The sequence below is a fragment of the Medicago truncatula genome, chromosome 1 (genome assembly GCF_003473485.1).
Source record: "Medicago truncatula cultivar Jemalong A17 chromosome 1, MtrunA17r5.0-ANR, whole genome shotgun sequence".
In the NCBI taxonomy this organism is placed as follows: domain Eukaryota; kingdom Viridiplantae; phylum Streptophyta; class Magnoliopsida; order Fabales; family Fabaceae; genus Medicago; species Medicago truncatula.
Genome location: NC_053042.1, coordinates 9,891,711 through 9,908,205, shown reverse-complemented (window position 1 = coordinate 9,908,205; position 16,495 = coordinate 9,891,711). Strand labels below are relative to the sequence as shown.

General features: G+C 30.6%; 2 protein-coding genes and 1 non-coding gene across 4 annotated transcripts; all 3 read left to right on the top strand.

The window, feature by feature from the left end:
• The first annotated feature begins 1,016 nt into the window (after positions 1 to 1,016).
• LOC25482391 (probable inactive receptor kinase At4g23740) lies at positions 1,017 to 4,799 on the top strand. Of its 2 annotated transcripts, none has more exons than XM_013610940.3 (3): positions 1,017 to 1,254; positions 2,382 to 3,572; positions 4,029 to 4,799. In XM_013610940.3, exons 2-3 carry the CDS (start codon positions 2,441 to 2,443, stop codon positions 4,649 to 4,651), a joined length of 1,755 nt encoding a protein of 584 aa, XP_013466394.1. In that variant the 5' UTR covers positions 1,017 to 1,254; positions 2,382 to 2,440; the 3' UTR covers positions 4,652 to 4,799. The 2 variants fall into 2 exon arrangements, with proteins under 2 accessions (XP_013466394.1, XP_039689671.1); XM_039833737.1 differs by having other exon boundaries at positions 1,433 to 3,572.
• Positions 4,800 to 11,006: 6,207 nt separating this feature from the next.
• LOC25482390 (uncharacterized protein DDB_G0290685) lies at positions 11,007 to 13,854 on the top strand. Its single transcript, XM_013610939.3, has 2 exons — positions 11,007 to 12,550; positions 13,668 to 13,854. The coding sequence occupies exons 1-2, from the start codon at positions 11,007 to 11,009 to the stop codon at positions 13,846 to 13,848; spliced, it is 1,725 nt and encodes a 574-aa protein (XP_013466393.1). The 3' UTR covers positions 13,849 to 13,854.
• A 566-nt stretch (positions 13,855 to 14,420) lies between these two features.
• TRNAM-CAU (transfer RNA methionine (anticodon CAU)) lies at positions 14,421 to 14,492 on the top strand. The gene has a single exon. It is a non-coding gene; the product is annotated as a tRNA-Met (tRNA).
• The last annotated feature ends 2,003 nt before the right edge of the window (positions 14,493 to 16,495 follow it).

Here is a 16,495-nt window from a genome sequence, read left to right as displayed (position 1 = left end):
TATATAATATTATATTAATAAATTATTCTTTGTGTAGATTTAAAAAATAGTATATTTGGAAAAGGTTTATTTAATGTACATAATAGTTTAAAAATGTATTTATATTAGAGATAAAATTCTAATTAAAAAGTCATGTAAGTTAGCTCGATAGGTTTAGAATGTTTTTTATGGTCGTAAACTTGATCTTTTAATTAAATAAATTTTTAATAATGTTTTTGTCTTCTCTATTTAAAAATGTTATCTTATCTAACCTGAACTTGACGTATGTTAGATAGTCAGCTCCTATCAGATTAGTCTATTCTCACTCCTACTAATCAAACGCATATATGTGTAGACTCATGCACTTTATTTATTATTTTGATCGATATAACATAAATTAATCTTGAGAATTCAATTTAAAATCCATTAATATCAAATAAGTACTTAATTCAAATATGAATAATAATAATAATAATAATATTTTGATATGATAGAATTAAGGGTTAAATATGTTTTTGGTCCCTATAAATATATCAACTTTTCGTTTTAGTCCCTCTAAAATTTTCCTTCGATTTTTAGTCCCTATAAAATTTTCAATCTTCACTTTTGGTCCCTCTTTTAAAGTAAACTCATATGTAGAATTCATATTATTTAATGAAATTTTTCAGAAAAATTCAAAATATTATAAGAATCACTCCAAAAAAAATTCAGAATTTTTGAACAAAACATGAATTTTATATGAATTTTTATATCTTTTACGGTTAAAAATTCATATTTAATTTGTGTTTTGTTAAAAAATTCTAATTTTTTAAAGGAAATTTTTTTTAGAATATTTTACATATTTCTGCATAATTTCATTAAAAAATACAAAATTTAAATAAAAAATAGGGACCAAAAGTAGTGATTGAAAATTTTATAGGGACTAAATGTTGAAGGAAAATTTTAGAGGGACTAAAACGAAAAATTGACATATTTATAAAGACCAAAAACATATTTAACCCTAGAATTAAATGATATATACTCCCTATAGTATAGAGTATAGACGATATTGTAGCACATGGGTCAGCAGTCACCTATGTAAAAGAAGCACGAGACAAAGCTCTTGAGCTAACCTATTGTCCTTGTCTAGTTTGTCTCTCTACAAGAACATCTCTTTATTATTGCACCTCCATTCTTTCCTTCCACACCAAAATTTCAATAGAATCAATAGAAAGTTTTTGTTCAAAACCAAGGAGAAAGAGAAGAACCAAAGATAGAAGCAGTTAGAGTTAGCAGGTATATGATCAATTAAACTCATGTATATACCTTCATGTTTGTCTTATTAATTCAGTGATTATGGTTCCTTCACATGCCACCTACTATTCTTGTGGCAAAAGTTATCTTTATCCTTAAGTTTGTTAATGAGTAGCAAAAGGTTTCTATCTTTAGTTTAAACTAAGGTTTTAAATTGCAGTGTACAACCGAGATTGTGCCTGTTGTATACGAGGTTTTCGATGCCTTTGGAACCTCAGCGCGACTGTAATTGCAGCCACATCGACCATATTTGTTTATAACTTCTTGTGATACTTAGGATTTTGATGTAACTATGCCATTTTTTAAAATCTTGTACCTATCCATTTTCTTGCTAACTCCTATATAGTCCATCTCTATTCTAATTATCATTAGTTCTGGTGAATTTTAGAATCAAGGAGTATGTTGTGAATCTTCATTGAAGTGCCAATTTCTCTGCATTTTATATTGTGGATCCTTAGTTTATGTTAGATTATTTCCTAATCTGAAAGAAAATATCAAGTTCAACACTTTCATGCTTTTTTTTTGTTTATATACATATGTTAAATGTTACTGGTATTTCTGTTTATAAATTCCACAAATTGGCATTTTTTTTTAATCAAAATATAGTGGGGAAATGTTGAGTGAACCAAAGTAAAACAGTAACATGGACCGTAATATTTAATCACAACTTTGTAATCTACATATAACTTTAAAAATTGCATAATAGAAAAAAACATTGGTTTTTCTGTATCAGAGACGTAGATACAATTGGCCAAACTTTATGATCGATTTATGTTTTTGTGCTTTATTTATCTATTTACTTTTGACCTTAACTCACTGTTCTAATAAAGTTTCAAAGTTTGGTGTACATCTTTTTGATAGCACTCCCTAGGGAAACAAACAAAAAGTAGGTGAACAGAAAAGAAAAAAAAAAAAAAAAAAAAAAAAGCTAATAAGATTCTATCATGTCAAACAAGTGCTGCTTAATTTGACCACAAAGAAACTTTACTAATAGTTGTTTACTTTTTAGCCTTTAATGTCAAAATCTAAGAAAATAACTCCAATATTACATACATAAGGTATATAACATTCTATCATGCTTCTCACCAAATTATCTTTTAATATTTCAGCTTTGAAAACATATCATATACTTTCTTTACATCCAAATTTCTCTATTCAACCTACAAAAATGAGAAACAAGATGTCCCTTTTGTTCATTGGAGCAATGTTATTTGTTTGTGTTGGAGCTGAACCAGCAGCAGATAAACAAGCTTTGCTTGATTTCCTTCACAAAATGAACCACTCTTCACTTCTCAACTGGAACAAAAAATCTTCTGTATGCAAAAAATGGAATAGAGTTACTTGCAACACTGAAAAATCAAGAGTTATATCTCTTCAGCTACAAAGTCTTGGATTGAATGGTTCAATTCCAGTAAACACTCTTAGTAGACTCTCAGCTCTTGAAAATTTGAGTCTTGCATTTAACAAATTTTCTGGTCCATTGCCATTAGATTTTTCAGTTTGGAAGAATCTAACTGTTGTTGATTTTTCCAACAATTCTTTTAATGGTAGCATTCCTTTATCAGTTTCAAATTTGACTCATCTTACTTCTTTGATTCTAGCTAATAACACTCTTTCTGGTGAAATTCCTGATATCAATGTTCCTAGTCTCAAAGATCTACATTTGGAAAACAATAATCTTAGTGGTTTTGTTCCTAAATCACTTCAAAGATTTCCAAGTTTGGTCTTTTCAGGAAACAATGTTACATATGTAAATGTTTTTCCTGCAAATGTTCATAAAAAAAGGAAAAAAACCAAAGGACTTAAAGAAAAAGCATTATTAGGTATCATCATTGGTGGTTGTGTGCTAGGAATTTTAATTATAGCAGCTTTCTTGATTGTCTGCTGCTATGAGAAACGCGGTGAAGATGGAGAAGTTATTAAGTCTCAGAAGAATAAAGAAGTTTTTTCTGAGAAGAAAGAATCTTCTGAGAGTCTAGAAAGAAACAAAATCGTTTTCTTTGAGGGTTGCAATCTTGTATTTGACTTGGAAGATTTGTTGAGAGCTTCTGCCGAGGTGCTTGGAAAGGGAACATTTGGTACCGTTTATAAGGCTGCTCTGGAGGAAGCAACAACGGTTGCGGTTAAGAGATTGAAGGAGGTTACGGTTGGGAAACGCGAATTTGAACAGCAGATGGAGATGGTGGGAAAGATTAGGCATGAAAATGTGGATGCATTAAGGGCTTATTACTATTCAAAGGAAGAAAAACTTATGGTTTATGATTTTTATGAACAAGGCAGTGTCTCAGCAATGTTACATGGTAAGTTCTTTTTAACATTTTCGCTCATCAAACAATTATTGTTGACACACGAATATCTAGGCGTTATTTATTTGGACATGAATCTTATATTGAATCCGCATTCATTATGTTGAATCATTTTCATGTATAATGACAAAGAGAAGTAATTCGCTAGCCTATATTTAAGCAGGAATTCATTATGATGAATCGGGATTCACTGTGTTGAATCCTAATTCATTCTAATGAATTATTTGCTTAAACATAGCGTGACCAACCACTTTTATTTTATCATTCGATGCATGGACTGAATCGTGAATTATTTTGAGGTTCATATATGATACATCATATTGAAATTTTGTCAAGTCGCTTACTTTACTTAAAAAGACATATTTTTATTGACAATATTTCTTGCGATTTATAATAAGATTTGATTCTCGATTTGATAACCATAAGTTGGCATCATGCACCACTATGCAGGCAAAAGAGGGGTAGAAAGAATTCCTTTAGATTGGGAAAGCAGGTTGAAAATAGCAATTGGTGTAGCAAGAGGCATTGCTCACATTCATGGAGAACAACTAATCCATGGAAACATAAAAGCCTCAAACATCTTCCTCAACTCCAAAGGATATGGTTGTATATCCGACATCGGTCTAGCAACAATGATAACAAGTCCAATATCGCCAAGGGCAGCAGGATACCTTGCGCCAGAAGTAACCGAAACTCGAAAATCAACACCAGCATCCGACGTCTATAGTTTTGGTGTCTTGTTACTTGAACTTTTAACTGGAAAATCTCCTTTACATGGAGGTGAGGAAGTTGTTCATTTGGTTAGGTGGGTTAATTCTGTGGTTAGAGAAGAGTGGACTTCTGAAGTGTTTGATTTAGTCTTATTGAGATATCCTAATATAGAGGAAGAAATGGTTGAGATGTTACAAATTGGTATGGCTTGTGTTGTGAGGTTACATGATGAAAGACCTAAAATGGATGAAGTTGTGAGACTGGTTGAGGAAATTCGAAAGGTTAATAGTGGAAATAGAACATCGACTGAATCTAGATCGGAATGTTCAACTCCAACTCCTCATATTGTCGATGTAAATTAATTTTACACTGATATCGAATGAGAGAGCTTCATTTTTTTTAATATTATTCAATGGTCGAATATTAAATTTTTAATGAATGTCGGTGTAAAATAGATTAGAGTGATGTTCCGTATCTATTTTTTTTAGTGAATGATCGTTAAATATGTAATTTACTCGGTCTATTGATTTCAATTTTGTACTTAATAATATAAATGAAATTGATCTAGTTGGTATAAAGTTGGTAATAGATTTATTCTTGTGATCATAACTCAATTGGTAAAAACAATACATAATGTATACAAGATTCCGGTTCGAACCCAAAAAAAAAAAATGGTAATAGATTTGGTGGTATAATATAAAGCTGTTAAGTAACCAAATGTAGGTACTGTAATGTCAAGTTGGGTCCCCTTAATTTGGTATTATTTGGTAAGGGAATCTTATTTTGAGCCATGATTGAGGGGTTTGGGCTCCACAATTGTCCTCCTCCTAGAGGATCACAAAGTTAGTCAAAATTAAGTGAACAAAAAGGAAGAAATTAAGGTAAAGCTTAACATTTGGATTAGGTTTAATTTGTTTAATAGAGTTTTCATCACATAAGCATCCACAAGTATATTAATAATTTATGAAAAAAATAATTTTAAAGTGTTGTGTGTTTAGACAAGTCCATACTTTCTGTGGCATATAATAGAGGTTGAAGATTGTGTGCTTGAAACTTTTTGTCACGAGTCTGAAAACCGAATAAAATTACGGACCCTTTTCCTTTTAGACGTACATATGAAATTTGGTCTTGCATGTAGCTAAGGTCCACAAAGATTGATTGAGATATTGAAAGAGATAAAATGTTTGCAGTGTGTTCCTGGAATATAAAATACTCTTTAGCTAAACAAGTATGCTATGTCTTTCTCACACATAATTTAATTTGTACAAAATTTTAACTGTGTTTGCATGTAAAAACAGATCAATCTATCCCATTTTGACCAGCCTTACCGTTCAACGGGTTGGCCAATCTCTATTATAAGATACTATTATGGTCTCTATTATAAGAGAAAAATCACTTTTTAGATTCATTTAATATTTATTTGGTCTATATCGGTAGCTAGATACATCATCTATTGTACGAATTTAAAAAGCAAATTTTATTTTATAATAGAACTAGAGACATGAGAAAGAAAATTTGTAAGATATTGGTTTTTACACAAGTTTGCCGGTCAAAAACTAGAGAAAAAGTTCAAATTTAATCCACGAAAATTTATTGTAAATGGAGAAAATGAGCTAATTAATGTGCTAAAAACACTAAGTTAAAAAATTTAAGTGAAAAAAAAAAAGGAGATATTTTCAATCTAACTTGATGGTGTTGGGTCATGAGGGGAGTTAGAGGAACCACCCATATCATCAAAACCAGAACAACCTCACAATATATTCTGTTAAGTTAAAATAACGTGTTAAAGAGATTAGTTAATGGGTTTAACTTATTTAGTCACTCATGTAGCATATGTAAATATTCAAGTTATCCTTGAAATTGTTGGGTTGTATTAACTTAATATCTTACATTTTCATTATTTCAAAATGGTTTTAGCAAAATGTTAATCAAATTTGTCTAACTATGTGAATCTTTTATCTATCATGAATAATAGCTTTGATGATTTTCTCATTGTTATTCCTTGTATATATATATAGGTTACAAGGTTATATAAGTAACTACAATAAATAATTACATTTAATGAGAACAAATTAACAAACTAATAAATATAATGAAGAGAGCAAATCAACTACTTATTCACATTATCAAATGCATTGTTGACAATTATTACTATTAGTTTGTTGGGAATGTGATGTCAAACCTTTGACCTAGCACTCCACTCCTTAACATTGTATTCCCTTTAATGTTTCATTGACATTATTCATTGAACTTGAAGTTAATCCCTTGCATTTCTAACTTAATTTGATTTAATGTTAACTAACGTAAAAATTGGATTAAAATTTTGCAATTTTAGCGATCATTTTATAATCTACTCTCTCCGTCCACATATATAAACATCATTTTATTAGATGTAAATGGTGCTTACATACATAAAAAAAAAATATTTTGCAAATGTTAAGAGCGGATGGATAGAGACCAAAAGTTAATATTAATATTGTGAGTGACTAGATGTACCTATTCCTACAACTTTAAGTAACAATTTTGATATTTACTCATGTGATCATTAACCATTTTTTTGTTGTTGTACATTTCAATGCATGCAAATTTTTACTTTGTCATTTTGCATCATGGACACGTGTCTTACCATAAAAGTGAATTTATCACTCACAACATTTGGGTTGGATCATTATTTAGATTTTAGACTTATAAGTGTAAGTCACAGTGTTGATTCTAAAGATCTTCAGCATTTTAAGAGTTCTTGAAGACGATTCCTACTTTGCAGCTTCTAAACATCACTGATGAAGATTTCATTGTAGCAAATACTTCCTCGGCCCCTTATTATAAGTTCCTTAGACTACTTTTACGAATATTAAAAAACGTTGATAGTGTATCTAGTGTGTAAATTTTACAAAATTGTATTTTGTTTGTTTATGTATTTAATTTGATTTTTTATATTCTAAGCAATTTAGTAGTATTAATGGCTTAATTGTACTTTTGATCCTTGTACTTTGACCAACTCACGAAAATAGTCATGCCTCTTTCAAATCGAACAAAATCGTCCCTAAAATATTATGTTTTTTGCAGTTTTAGTCCTACCCCCTATTTTCAACTCCAGAAACGCACAGAAATAACATTTTTAGTCCTACCACCTATGCTCAACTATGAAATAAACAAGGAATAAAACATGTGGGTACAAGGAATATACTTTATTCGTCACACTAACCAAAAAACCCTAATTTTTAAGACATATTACATGAAATTCCTTGGTGGTTCATAGTTTTTGCCATTACGCCACACATGTTTTTGTTGAATTAATTTCGCTTTCAAATTATAAAATCGTCTCCTACTTCTTATCTCACCTTTTCCATTTCCTATCATTTTTTGTTCTCAAATATTTATTTTGGTGTGTTAATTGTTGTTAGAACTCTGGTTACACTCCCCATTTCTTATCCCACCTTTTCCACTACTCATTAACCGCTTCTTATCCCACCTTTTCCACTTCTCATAAACTGTCATTTTCTTTCCCTTAAGCTACGCGTATTGTTTTTGGTTCTTAAATATTTTTGTTCAAACAATTATTTTGATTAATTAAAATTAAATAGTTATTTTGGTGTATTAATTGTTGTTAGAACTTTGATTGCACGAGTTGAATAACTTATATCGGTTGCTTTGACTCAAGTTCTAAACTTAACTAGCATTTGTAATCGGACAAGAAGATCGTCAAACACGCAAACCAAATTAGGATCGAACTATATCTAGTTTGTTGTTAACTTCTCCCATACTCTTCTCATTTTATATATATTTCTTTAGGGGAGCCTTCTCATTTTATATTATTATATATTATTTTTATACAAGTTTATAATATGTTAATTAAGGGGGTGTATTAGATTGAGATTTTAAAAGACTATTTGACAAAAAAAGTCTTGAAGATTTTAAAAGATTGTGGAGGAATGTATTAACTTTCAAAAGATTTTAAAAGACTTTTAAGATTTTGAGGGATTTTAGCTCATAGACTTTTAAAGATTTGAAAGTATTTTATGAGAATTCATAAGATTTGAAATGACTATCAAATTTTAGCAATAATTCAAAATTACAAGAGTTGACTAAATAAAAAATCAAAGGTTTGCATGATAAAAAATAAAATCGATACAATTTTTATGGGATTGACTACTAATAATAATAATAATAATTACTTAATAAAATCAAACTTACTCCTTGTAATTTTTTTTTATTGATAATAATAAAATAAATATGTAAGAGCACAAAAAAGAAAACATGAAGTAAATAATATGATCAACAAAATTCGTGAAGAAAATAAAAATGACGAGAATAAAAAAAAAATTAAAACCTGGAAAAAGAAAACAAACATGAAATAATGATACTGAGAGAAACAAAAAAATGAAGTGGGAGAAGGAGTAAAAAGTCTCAAGAAATCTCAAAGCTATGTGTGGGAGACAAAAAGTGTGTTTGTTTCAAGTTTATCAAATTTATTCCTAGGAATAACATTCCTCGGAATATAAAGATGGGAATTTTATTCCAAGGAATTTAAGAAAAATATGTTTGGTTAGCTTTATAATATTCCTAGGAACCATAAAAATAGGGATTATAATAGGTAAACTATTTATGAATTTATTCCCATCTCCATGGGAACTTTATTCCCACCCTTTTCCTTGGGAAAATTTTTCTATTCCCAGGAACATTTTATACCAAGGAATAAATTTTAGTAAACTTGTAACAAACATAGGCATATACATTTCTATCATTTTATTCCTGGGAATCAACAATTATAACTTGAAACAAACACACACTTAAGGTTAGGTGTGAGATTGTTAGTAAGTATATTTTACACTAAAAAGTCTCACAAAATCCATTACTCACAACAATCCATTAAAATCCTTATTCCCTCCATTCCTTTTCTTTTGATGTTTTAGCTCTTGACACAAGTTTTAAGGAGTAATTAAAGTATATAAACATTTGTGTATTTTTTACTTAAATGTTCTTATTTATCATTAAATTCACATGTGATAAACCAAAGGTCACAACTATTTTAATAGTTTATTGTGTTTTCCAACAAGGGTAAACTTGAGAAAATAATAACAAATTCACTAAAACATCAAAAGTTTTGGAATATAGTTGAAATTCTAAAACATCAAAAGAAAAGGAATGGAGGGAGTACAATTTTGAATACCAATAGACAATTTGTAAGTTGTGCAAAATCTCAATTGAATACCACTGGATTTTATTGGACTCATTAAAAAATCCTAATTGAATACTACAAGAATGTTTTAGATTCCTTACAAGTTTTGATTGAATACCTAAAGACTTTTTTAAAACAAAAAAGTCTTTTAAAATCCTTTGAAATCTCAATTGAATACACCCTCTAATTTTTTTTGTTATCAATTGAAAGATTTTCAAATTACTTTCATTTCCCCCTTTCTTTCGTCTCTCTCCTCTCCTACTTGTTGTTGGGTTCTGTCCTTATTTTTTTGGGGTATGCTTCTGCCAAACACAAGTTCAGATGATCTTCCTTTTTAGGGTATGCTTACTACTGCTTCTGCCTCTTTCATTCTACTTGATATGATTTTGTATTGCATTTGTTAACCATTTTAGGGTTTATAATATTAGAAAACTATATCATTTACATACACTAGGGTTTACATTGTTAAATACAATAAAGATTAAAGATCATGTCCAGAATTTTATATAAGTTTGGCTTAGTTGCTGTGATGAATTACTAAGTTTAAATATGTCTTTTTAAGTCGATACAAATATGCCATTTTTTTGTTTTTTATTTCTTGTTTTGTTTTTAATTATTCAAATATACAATCTTTTGCTTTTGATCCATGTTTGTTTTGTTTAAGTCCCTGCTAAATTTGTTAATTTTGATATTTAGGGTTTAGGGTTGAGGGAGTGAAATCAAGTATTCTACATATTACTTATTTAATTGGACCAAATTGCAATTCGAATAGATTTTGGATAGACCAAAACAAAAAGTGGTATATTTGTCACGACTCTGAGAGATCGTGATTGAATCTAACACAACCTCATAAAATCGGCTTGTGAGCTGAGGATTGCCCTTACTTATCAAAACATTGTTATGTTAGGCCATCTCTTATCCGATGTGGGACTCTTTAACAGCAACAAAAGACATTTTTAAACCTTACTAGTAATACAGACATTTGTCATAACACTCGGCGTATGAGTTAAGATGCTAAAGGAGTATTATGTAGAAGGTCCATAGATCGCTGCTAATAAACCACTAATTTTTTCCAATAAGAAAACATTTGTGTGTAACTCCTCAGATCGGTGCTATTGCCGAATGCAGCATGTTTAGCCAATTGTACACTTTGTATAAACCTTGGAGTAACATTGTTATCCTTTAAATATATTGTCTTTTAAAATGAATCTCTTTTGTTTAACAAGTCTTTTTCTGCTAGATAAAGGACTGCCATTGAATTTGGGGAAAGTTATGCAATCAGCAGGTAGGAGCAATTATTAACGTTTTATTCCCCGTCCTAAATATAAGAGACAATTGCGCGACAAAAATTGATGTATCGAATACATCAATTTTTGTTGACGCACTTGTCTCTTATATTTAGGACCGGAGGGAGAACTTATTTACGTTTTTGGTAAATAACTTTTGAATTTCTTTAGTCAACTGTTTTTCATGAATGCCTACAGGGAAGAAAGCTATAATAGTTGAAATTTGAAACTAAAGAGAGTCTCAGCAAAACGATGGAAGCATCTTCTACACCCATTCGTGCAAAATCTAGTTCTGTAAATGTCTTTGATATCACGGATAGTGACGATCCAAAATCTAGTCCTGTAAATGTAATTGTTATCACTGATAGCGACGATGAACCTGCTCTTTCTCACAACATTTCACTTTCAACATGTTTTGGAGAAGTAAAAGGAAAGAACTTGGACAACAATCATTCTCAAAACAATGAGGAAAATTTGGACTTTGGTGAAGATATCTTATTTTCTGCAAATACCAAGAGAAAACGAAATTCTAATGTCGTTATGAGTGAGTCTGAAAGTGATCATGATGATGATGATGATGATATGAACAACTCTCTAACTACTGCTAATTTAGAGGTTGACAAGGTTGTTGACACTCAAAGGCCAAGGCGCCGTCTACAGACTCTAAGGAAACTCGAAAGCAAAAGTCAGAATGATGAAATATCTTCAGGTAGACATCATAAGGGTAAGCATCTGCAAAGTATTCCAACAAATGATGATGATGAATTAGAAGAGGATTCGACATACAGTGAGGAAGGAAACAATATTGATTTTATTGGTGATGATTTTGATGCATCTGATTGTGAAGACATGTCTAATAATTCACTAGATGGGTCTAATAGTGACGCGGAATCTAATACGAGTAACAAGAATTCTAATTTTCAAGATGTATCTGATATGCAAGGTAGTCAATGTAATTCTCTGTCAACGTGTTCTGCAGCAGAAAAGGGAAAGAATTTGTACTCCAATTATGATCAAAGCAACGAGGAAGATTCTGATTTTGTTGAAGATCTCTTATGTGCTGTAATTCCGAAAAGGAAACGGACTCGTAATGTCTTTATTAGTGAGTATGAAAATGATGATGATGATAAACCGATTAGTAAACTTATAAGGAATCGTGTTCAGGAAAGAAGTGCTGATGAGTTAGTAAATGTTGTTGATGATGATGGTGATGATGGTGATGATGATGATGATGATATGCTGATTAGTCAACTTGTAAGGAGGAAGGAAGAGAGTAGGCGCCGCCGTCGAAGGCCTCTAAGAAAATGTGTAACCAAAAGTCATGATGATAAGGTCAACTATCAGCAAAGTATTCCAACAAATGATGATGCTGAATCAATAGAGGACTTATCACAAAGTGAGGAAGGAAACTCGAAAGGTTTTATTGTTGATGATTTTGATGTATCTAGTTGTGAAGTCACCTCTAGCAAGTCACAAGATGGAGGACATAATGGTGATGTCGACTCTGATTTGAATAACTTACAAGATTTACAAGATCATAGCAAGGATTCTGATTCGAGTGATGCATCTGACGAGGGCATTAACTTAAGTAAGATATATTCCAAAATTCAGAGGAAAAAGAAGCACAAAATTAAGTGGGAATCGGAGGTTGATATGTGTGCTGACTTCGGAAAGGATCAAGTGTTATGTATGAAGGCTGTATGTGTTCTTTTTCGACAGCAAACTCCTGAGGAGCAGACGAACTTTGTAACATTGAACCGCAACGGGCGTGGATTTAGCTCTTTTGATGCTGACAGGTATGCAGAAAAGTTACAATTATATTAATGCTTGTGATGTCATAAGAATGTTGCACTTGTGTTTTCAAGAATAGCCAAACTTTCATTGTCCTACTTGTCGGAAAACACGGGAGGATAAAGATGAAGTTGAGCAATCATATAAGTTTGTTATTTTTCGTGAAGTTGCTATTTGCGTCGAACAACATTTTCCTTTTATTTTACTTGGTCTTGTGGTCTATGTAGACCTATGAAGCACGGACACTCCTCGGATTAGACGTGTCCCGGTGTCGGACACGTGTCGTGTCTGACACGGACACGACACCGACACATAAAATTACACTGAATTATGTGATTTTATCAAATTATTAGTGGTGTCGGCGTGTCGTGTCCGGTGTCTGTGTTTGTCTGTATCTGTGCTTCATAAGTGTGTTAAAATCTTTCTAATATTCCTTCCAGTTCAAGTTTTTGCACAAAATTTAGTTTATTTGAATATTTTAACAATTGTCATTCCATTCCATATCAATTGTGCAAACACTCATAAACCATATTGCTAAATTAAACTATCATCTTCCTATAACATTATCTTACATGCTTTTATTTAGTATAAGTATCTTTCTGATTTTTATAATTATTCTAGAATCATAAGGAAACCTTTGTTTCTTGAATTTTATATTTTTGTGATTTGTAGAATGCTGCATGAACTATATATATGTTGATTACTAGAGTTAACTCCAACAGTGATGTTGAGTTGTTAATGTAAGTAGTTTAGTTTGAATTAGTTAATTGTTATCTCTCTTAATATTTTACTTCAGCAATAAATATACACATATTTGGCATTAAGCTTTGTGTTCTATTGCATTCTAGGACATAAAAAAAATCTTTAAAAATGCATGAATTTCTTTATATACGAGTAGCAATATGGTTTTAAATTGCAATTGCAGTTACACCACGAACCTTTATATTGAGGCAAAAGTGGGAAAATATGGCTGGTGCGATCAAAATTTTAGTTGCTGCATGCGACATCAAAATTCTTTATATTGCGGCCGCAAATTTGGTTGATGATTGAACTTTATTACTTGGTTACTAACTCTTTCTCTCAGTTTTCTAATATTTTCTGCTTGAAATTCCAATTTTTCAGAGGCAGTACTTTAGCTTATTTCCTCACTGGTGGCAATCCTTATGGTGGATTAAAGAAGACTGTAGAGGAATTACAAAAATTTGACTCCGAAGGAGTTGAAACTTGCGAAACACTTGCTTTTAACTACTCAAAACAACTACATGAAATTTTCAAGAACAAAGAGGATCCATTTTTCCCTTGACTATCACAGAAACAGGTTTCTTTCCAAAAATGATAAGAAATGGAATCGTGTACATCTATATTAGGCTGCCTTCATATATACATAATGCATTTGTATTTTGAAATTATTTATTTGGTCTGCTGTGGCAAATTGTTGATTATATTTATATTTATTATCAGTAGTAGAGATATGCCTTCGCTTTTGTGCTATATGTTTGTGATGTGATGAGTGCTAATGTACACCCACTTAAAAACACAACGGTGTAAATTAACGCATATTTTTATTTGAAAAGAAAAACCGTTCATTTTTATTATTTAAAACTAATAGTTGAGGACTAGTTTTGTAAAACTAATAGTACCATATGATGAAGGTGTGCAATGGCCAAAGTGGATGAGCTAAACCAAAAAATTCAACAACCAGAAACTTAGGATATTAATTTAAAACTAATGGACTTAGCTAGCTCTTAATTAAAAAAGTTATGACGATTGTTATTCTTTAAGATTGCATGTTAATTTCACTTATTCATGGTATACTTTGTGATAAAGGAGATAATCATTCAACCCATAAATTAATTTCTCTAAATTGAACAAGAAATCAGAGTGGCGCAGCGGAAGCGTGGTGGGCCCATAACCCACAGGTCCCTGGATCGAAACCAGGCTCTGATAAATAAAATTCTTTTTTTTTTTTTTGCAATTAAAAAAATCCTCTAAATTGTTAGTGTAATAATTAATTAATTAATCATACTCCACTTTTTTTTGAAACATCATACTCCGCTGACTTAAACATCTTTGGCATCATTCTCATGCATAATATTTCTCCATGTATGTTTCAACAATCATATTATTATAAGTGGTAACCAAATTATATACAGACAATACATTATACATGTGAAAAGAAAATAACTAAAAAAAATATATCATTCAACAAAACAACACATTCCACCAATGATACCAAAATCAGCTCCAATAGTTCATGATTCTAATTGTTATTGATTTGTAGCTGGAATTACTAATTAGCTTTCTTCTATATGATATATAACTCCACCTTCACATAAATATGACAACAATTTTGAGACCATAGACACTCGGAGGGAGTACTATTTATTCAAGTCAAGAATTAAATAAATATTTGGTCATTCTATTTTCATTAATTCACAACTAGATCGCTGACCCGTGTGCGGGTCTTATGAGCTGAAATATTTTGATACTTATTAAAACATAATATTTTCGAATGGAACTTAAATAATTAAACTATGTAAGGAACAATTATCAGAGTCAAAAATGTATCGTTTGGCGAAATATCATATCGCCAATCAAGAATGTTACAACAAAATATATAATAGGGGGTGTTACACATTTTGAAATACTTCTTCATACACGACGTTAGACGTCTCATCCATATCTTTACCATCTTCATTATTAATCAATATCTTCAGTCATTCTCTGGATGTAACTCTTTATACAACAACATATAGTTGTCCATACGAAAATACAGTCGTTGGGATACTGTCCAACTTGTTGCAGTGATTCTCATTGGCTCTTGTTAATGGTCATGGCAAATTAGACGGCTAAAGGGAACCGTCGTCTTTAAAATTTGAAAGGAATTCGGACATCTGAAGATGATAGAAATAAAGACGGTATAAATATTTTTTCTCCAACACTACTTCCAGATATTACCTCACCCTCAACCTCTTGTTTAGTGCTTTTAGGTATTACCGGCAAAATCTGTCTAAAATCTCCACCAAAAACTATTATTTTATCTCCGAAAGGGATGTATTTATTATTTGCCAATTGCTTTTGATCTTTCATAAACAATAAGGTACTACATTAAGGATAACCATCACCCTTATCCAAAAGATGTGAAATATAAGTTGCCAATTAAAATTATTAGATTAGATACCAAATATATTATTAGCGTTTATGCCTTTTAAAAGCTTATTTATCATTATATGCAAGCCAATTTTTTTTGTTAATATATTTTTCATAAATTGTAAACAAATTTGATATATATATGAAAGTAATTTGTAAAAAAAAAAATATTGTACATTGGTTTAGTTAAAATGATCAAAACCACATACTCCAAAAGACCTTAATCATTTTGTGAAGAAAAAAAAATGACCTTAACCATAAGAAGTTTGTAAATCATTACACATTCATAAAAATAAACTAACTTAAAAAATCTCTAATATTCTATATAGACATATTAATATCCAATACTTCTTGAAGTAAAATACTAATTTAAAATTTAAAATTCATCAAAAACTTAAGAATAGCAGCTAATACAAATTTAAAGTAAAATTAATGGCTTAACATCTAAAGGGATAGAAAATAGTTTTTTATGTAATACAATGCTTAAAAAAGCTTTAAAGGGTAAAAAGGTAGTATTTTCTCCAATTATATATGCGTACCAGTCTTATTTTTTTGATGATTATTCTTAAGTAACAAACTTTTGTCCCTGAAAAAGTGGTGCAACACTTGAGTCCAACCATTTTAAACAACTGCATTAGTGTCATGCTCTTTAACGTGTTTACTTGAAGCTGGGGATTGAATAATTATTCTGAAAGAATTGTTGCTATTGCATATAAATTGAGAGAGATATGACAAAGCTGGGAAAATAGCTGTGATAAAATTCAACCAACTAATCATGGAATTGAACTCTAACTTGATAC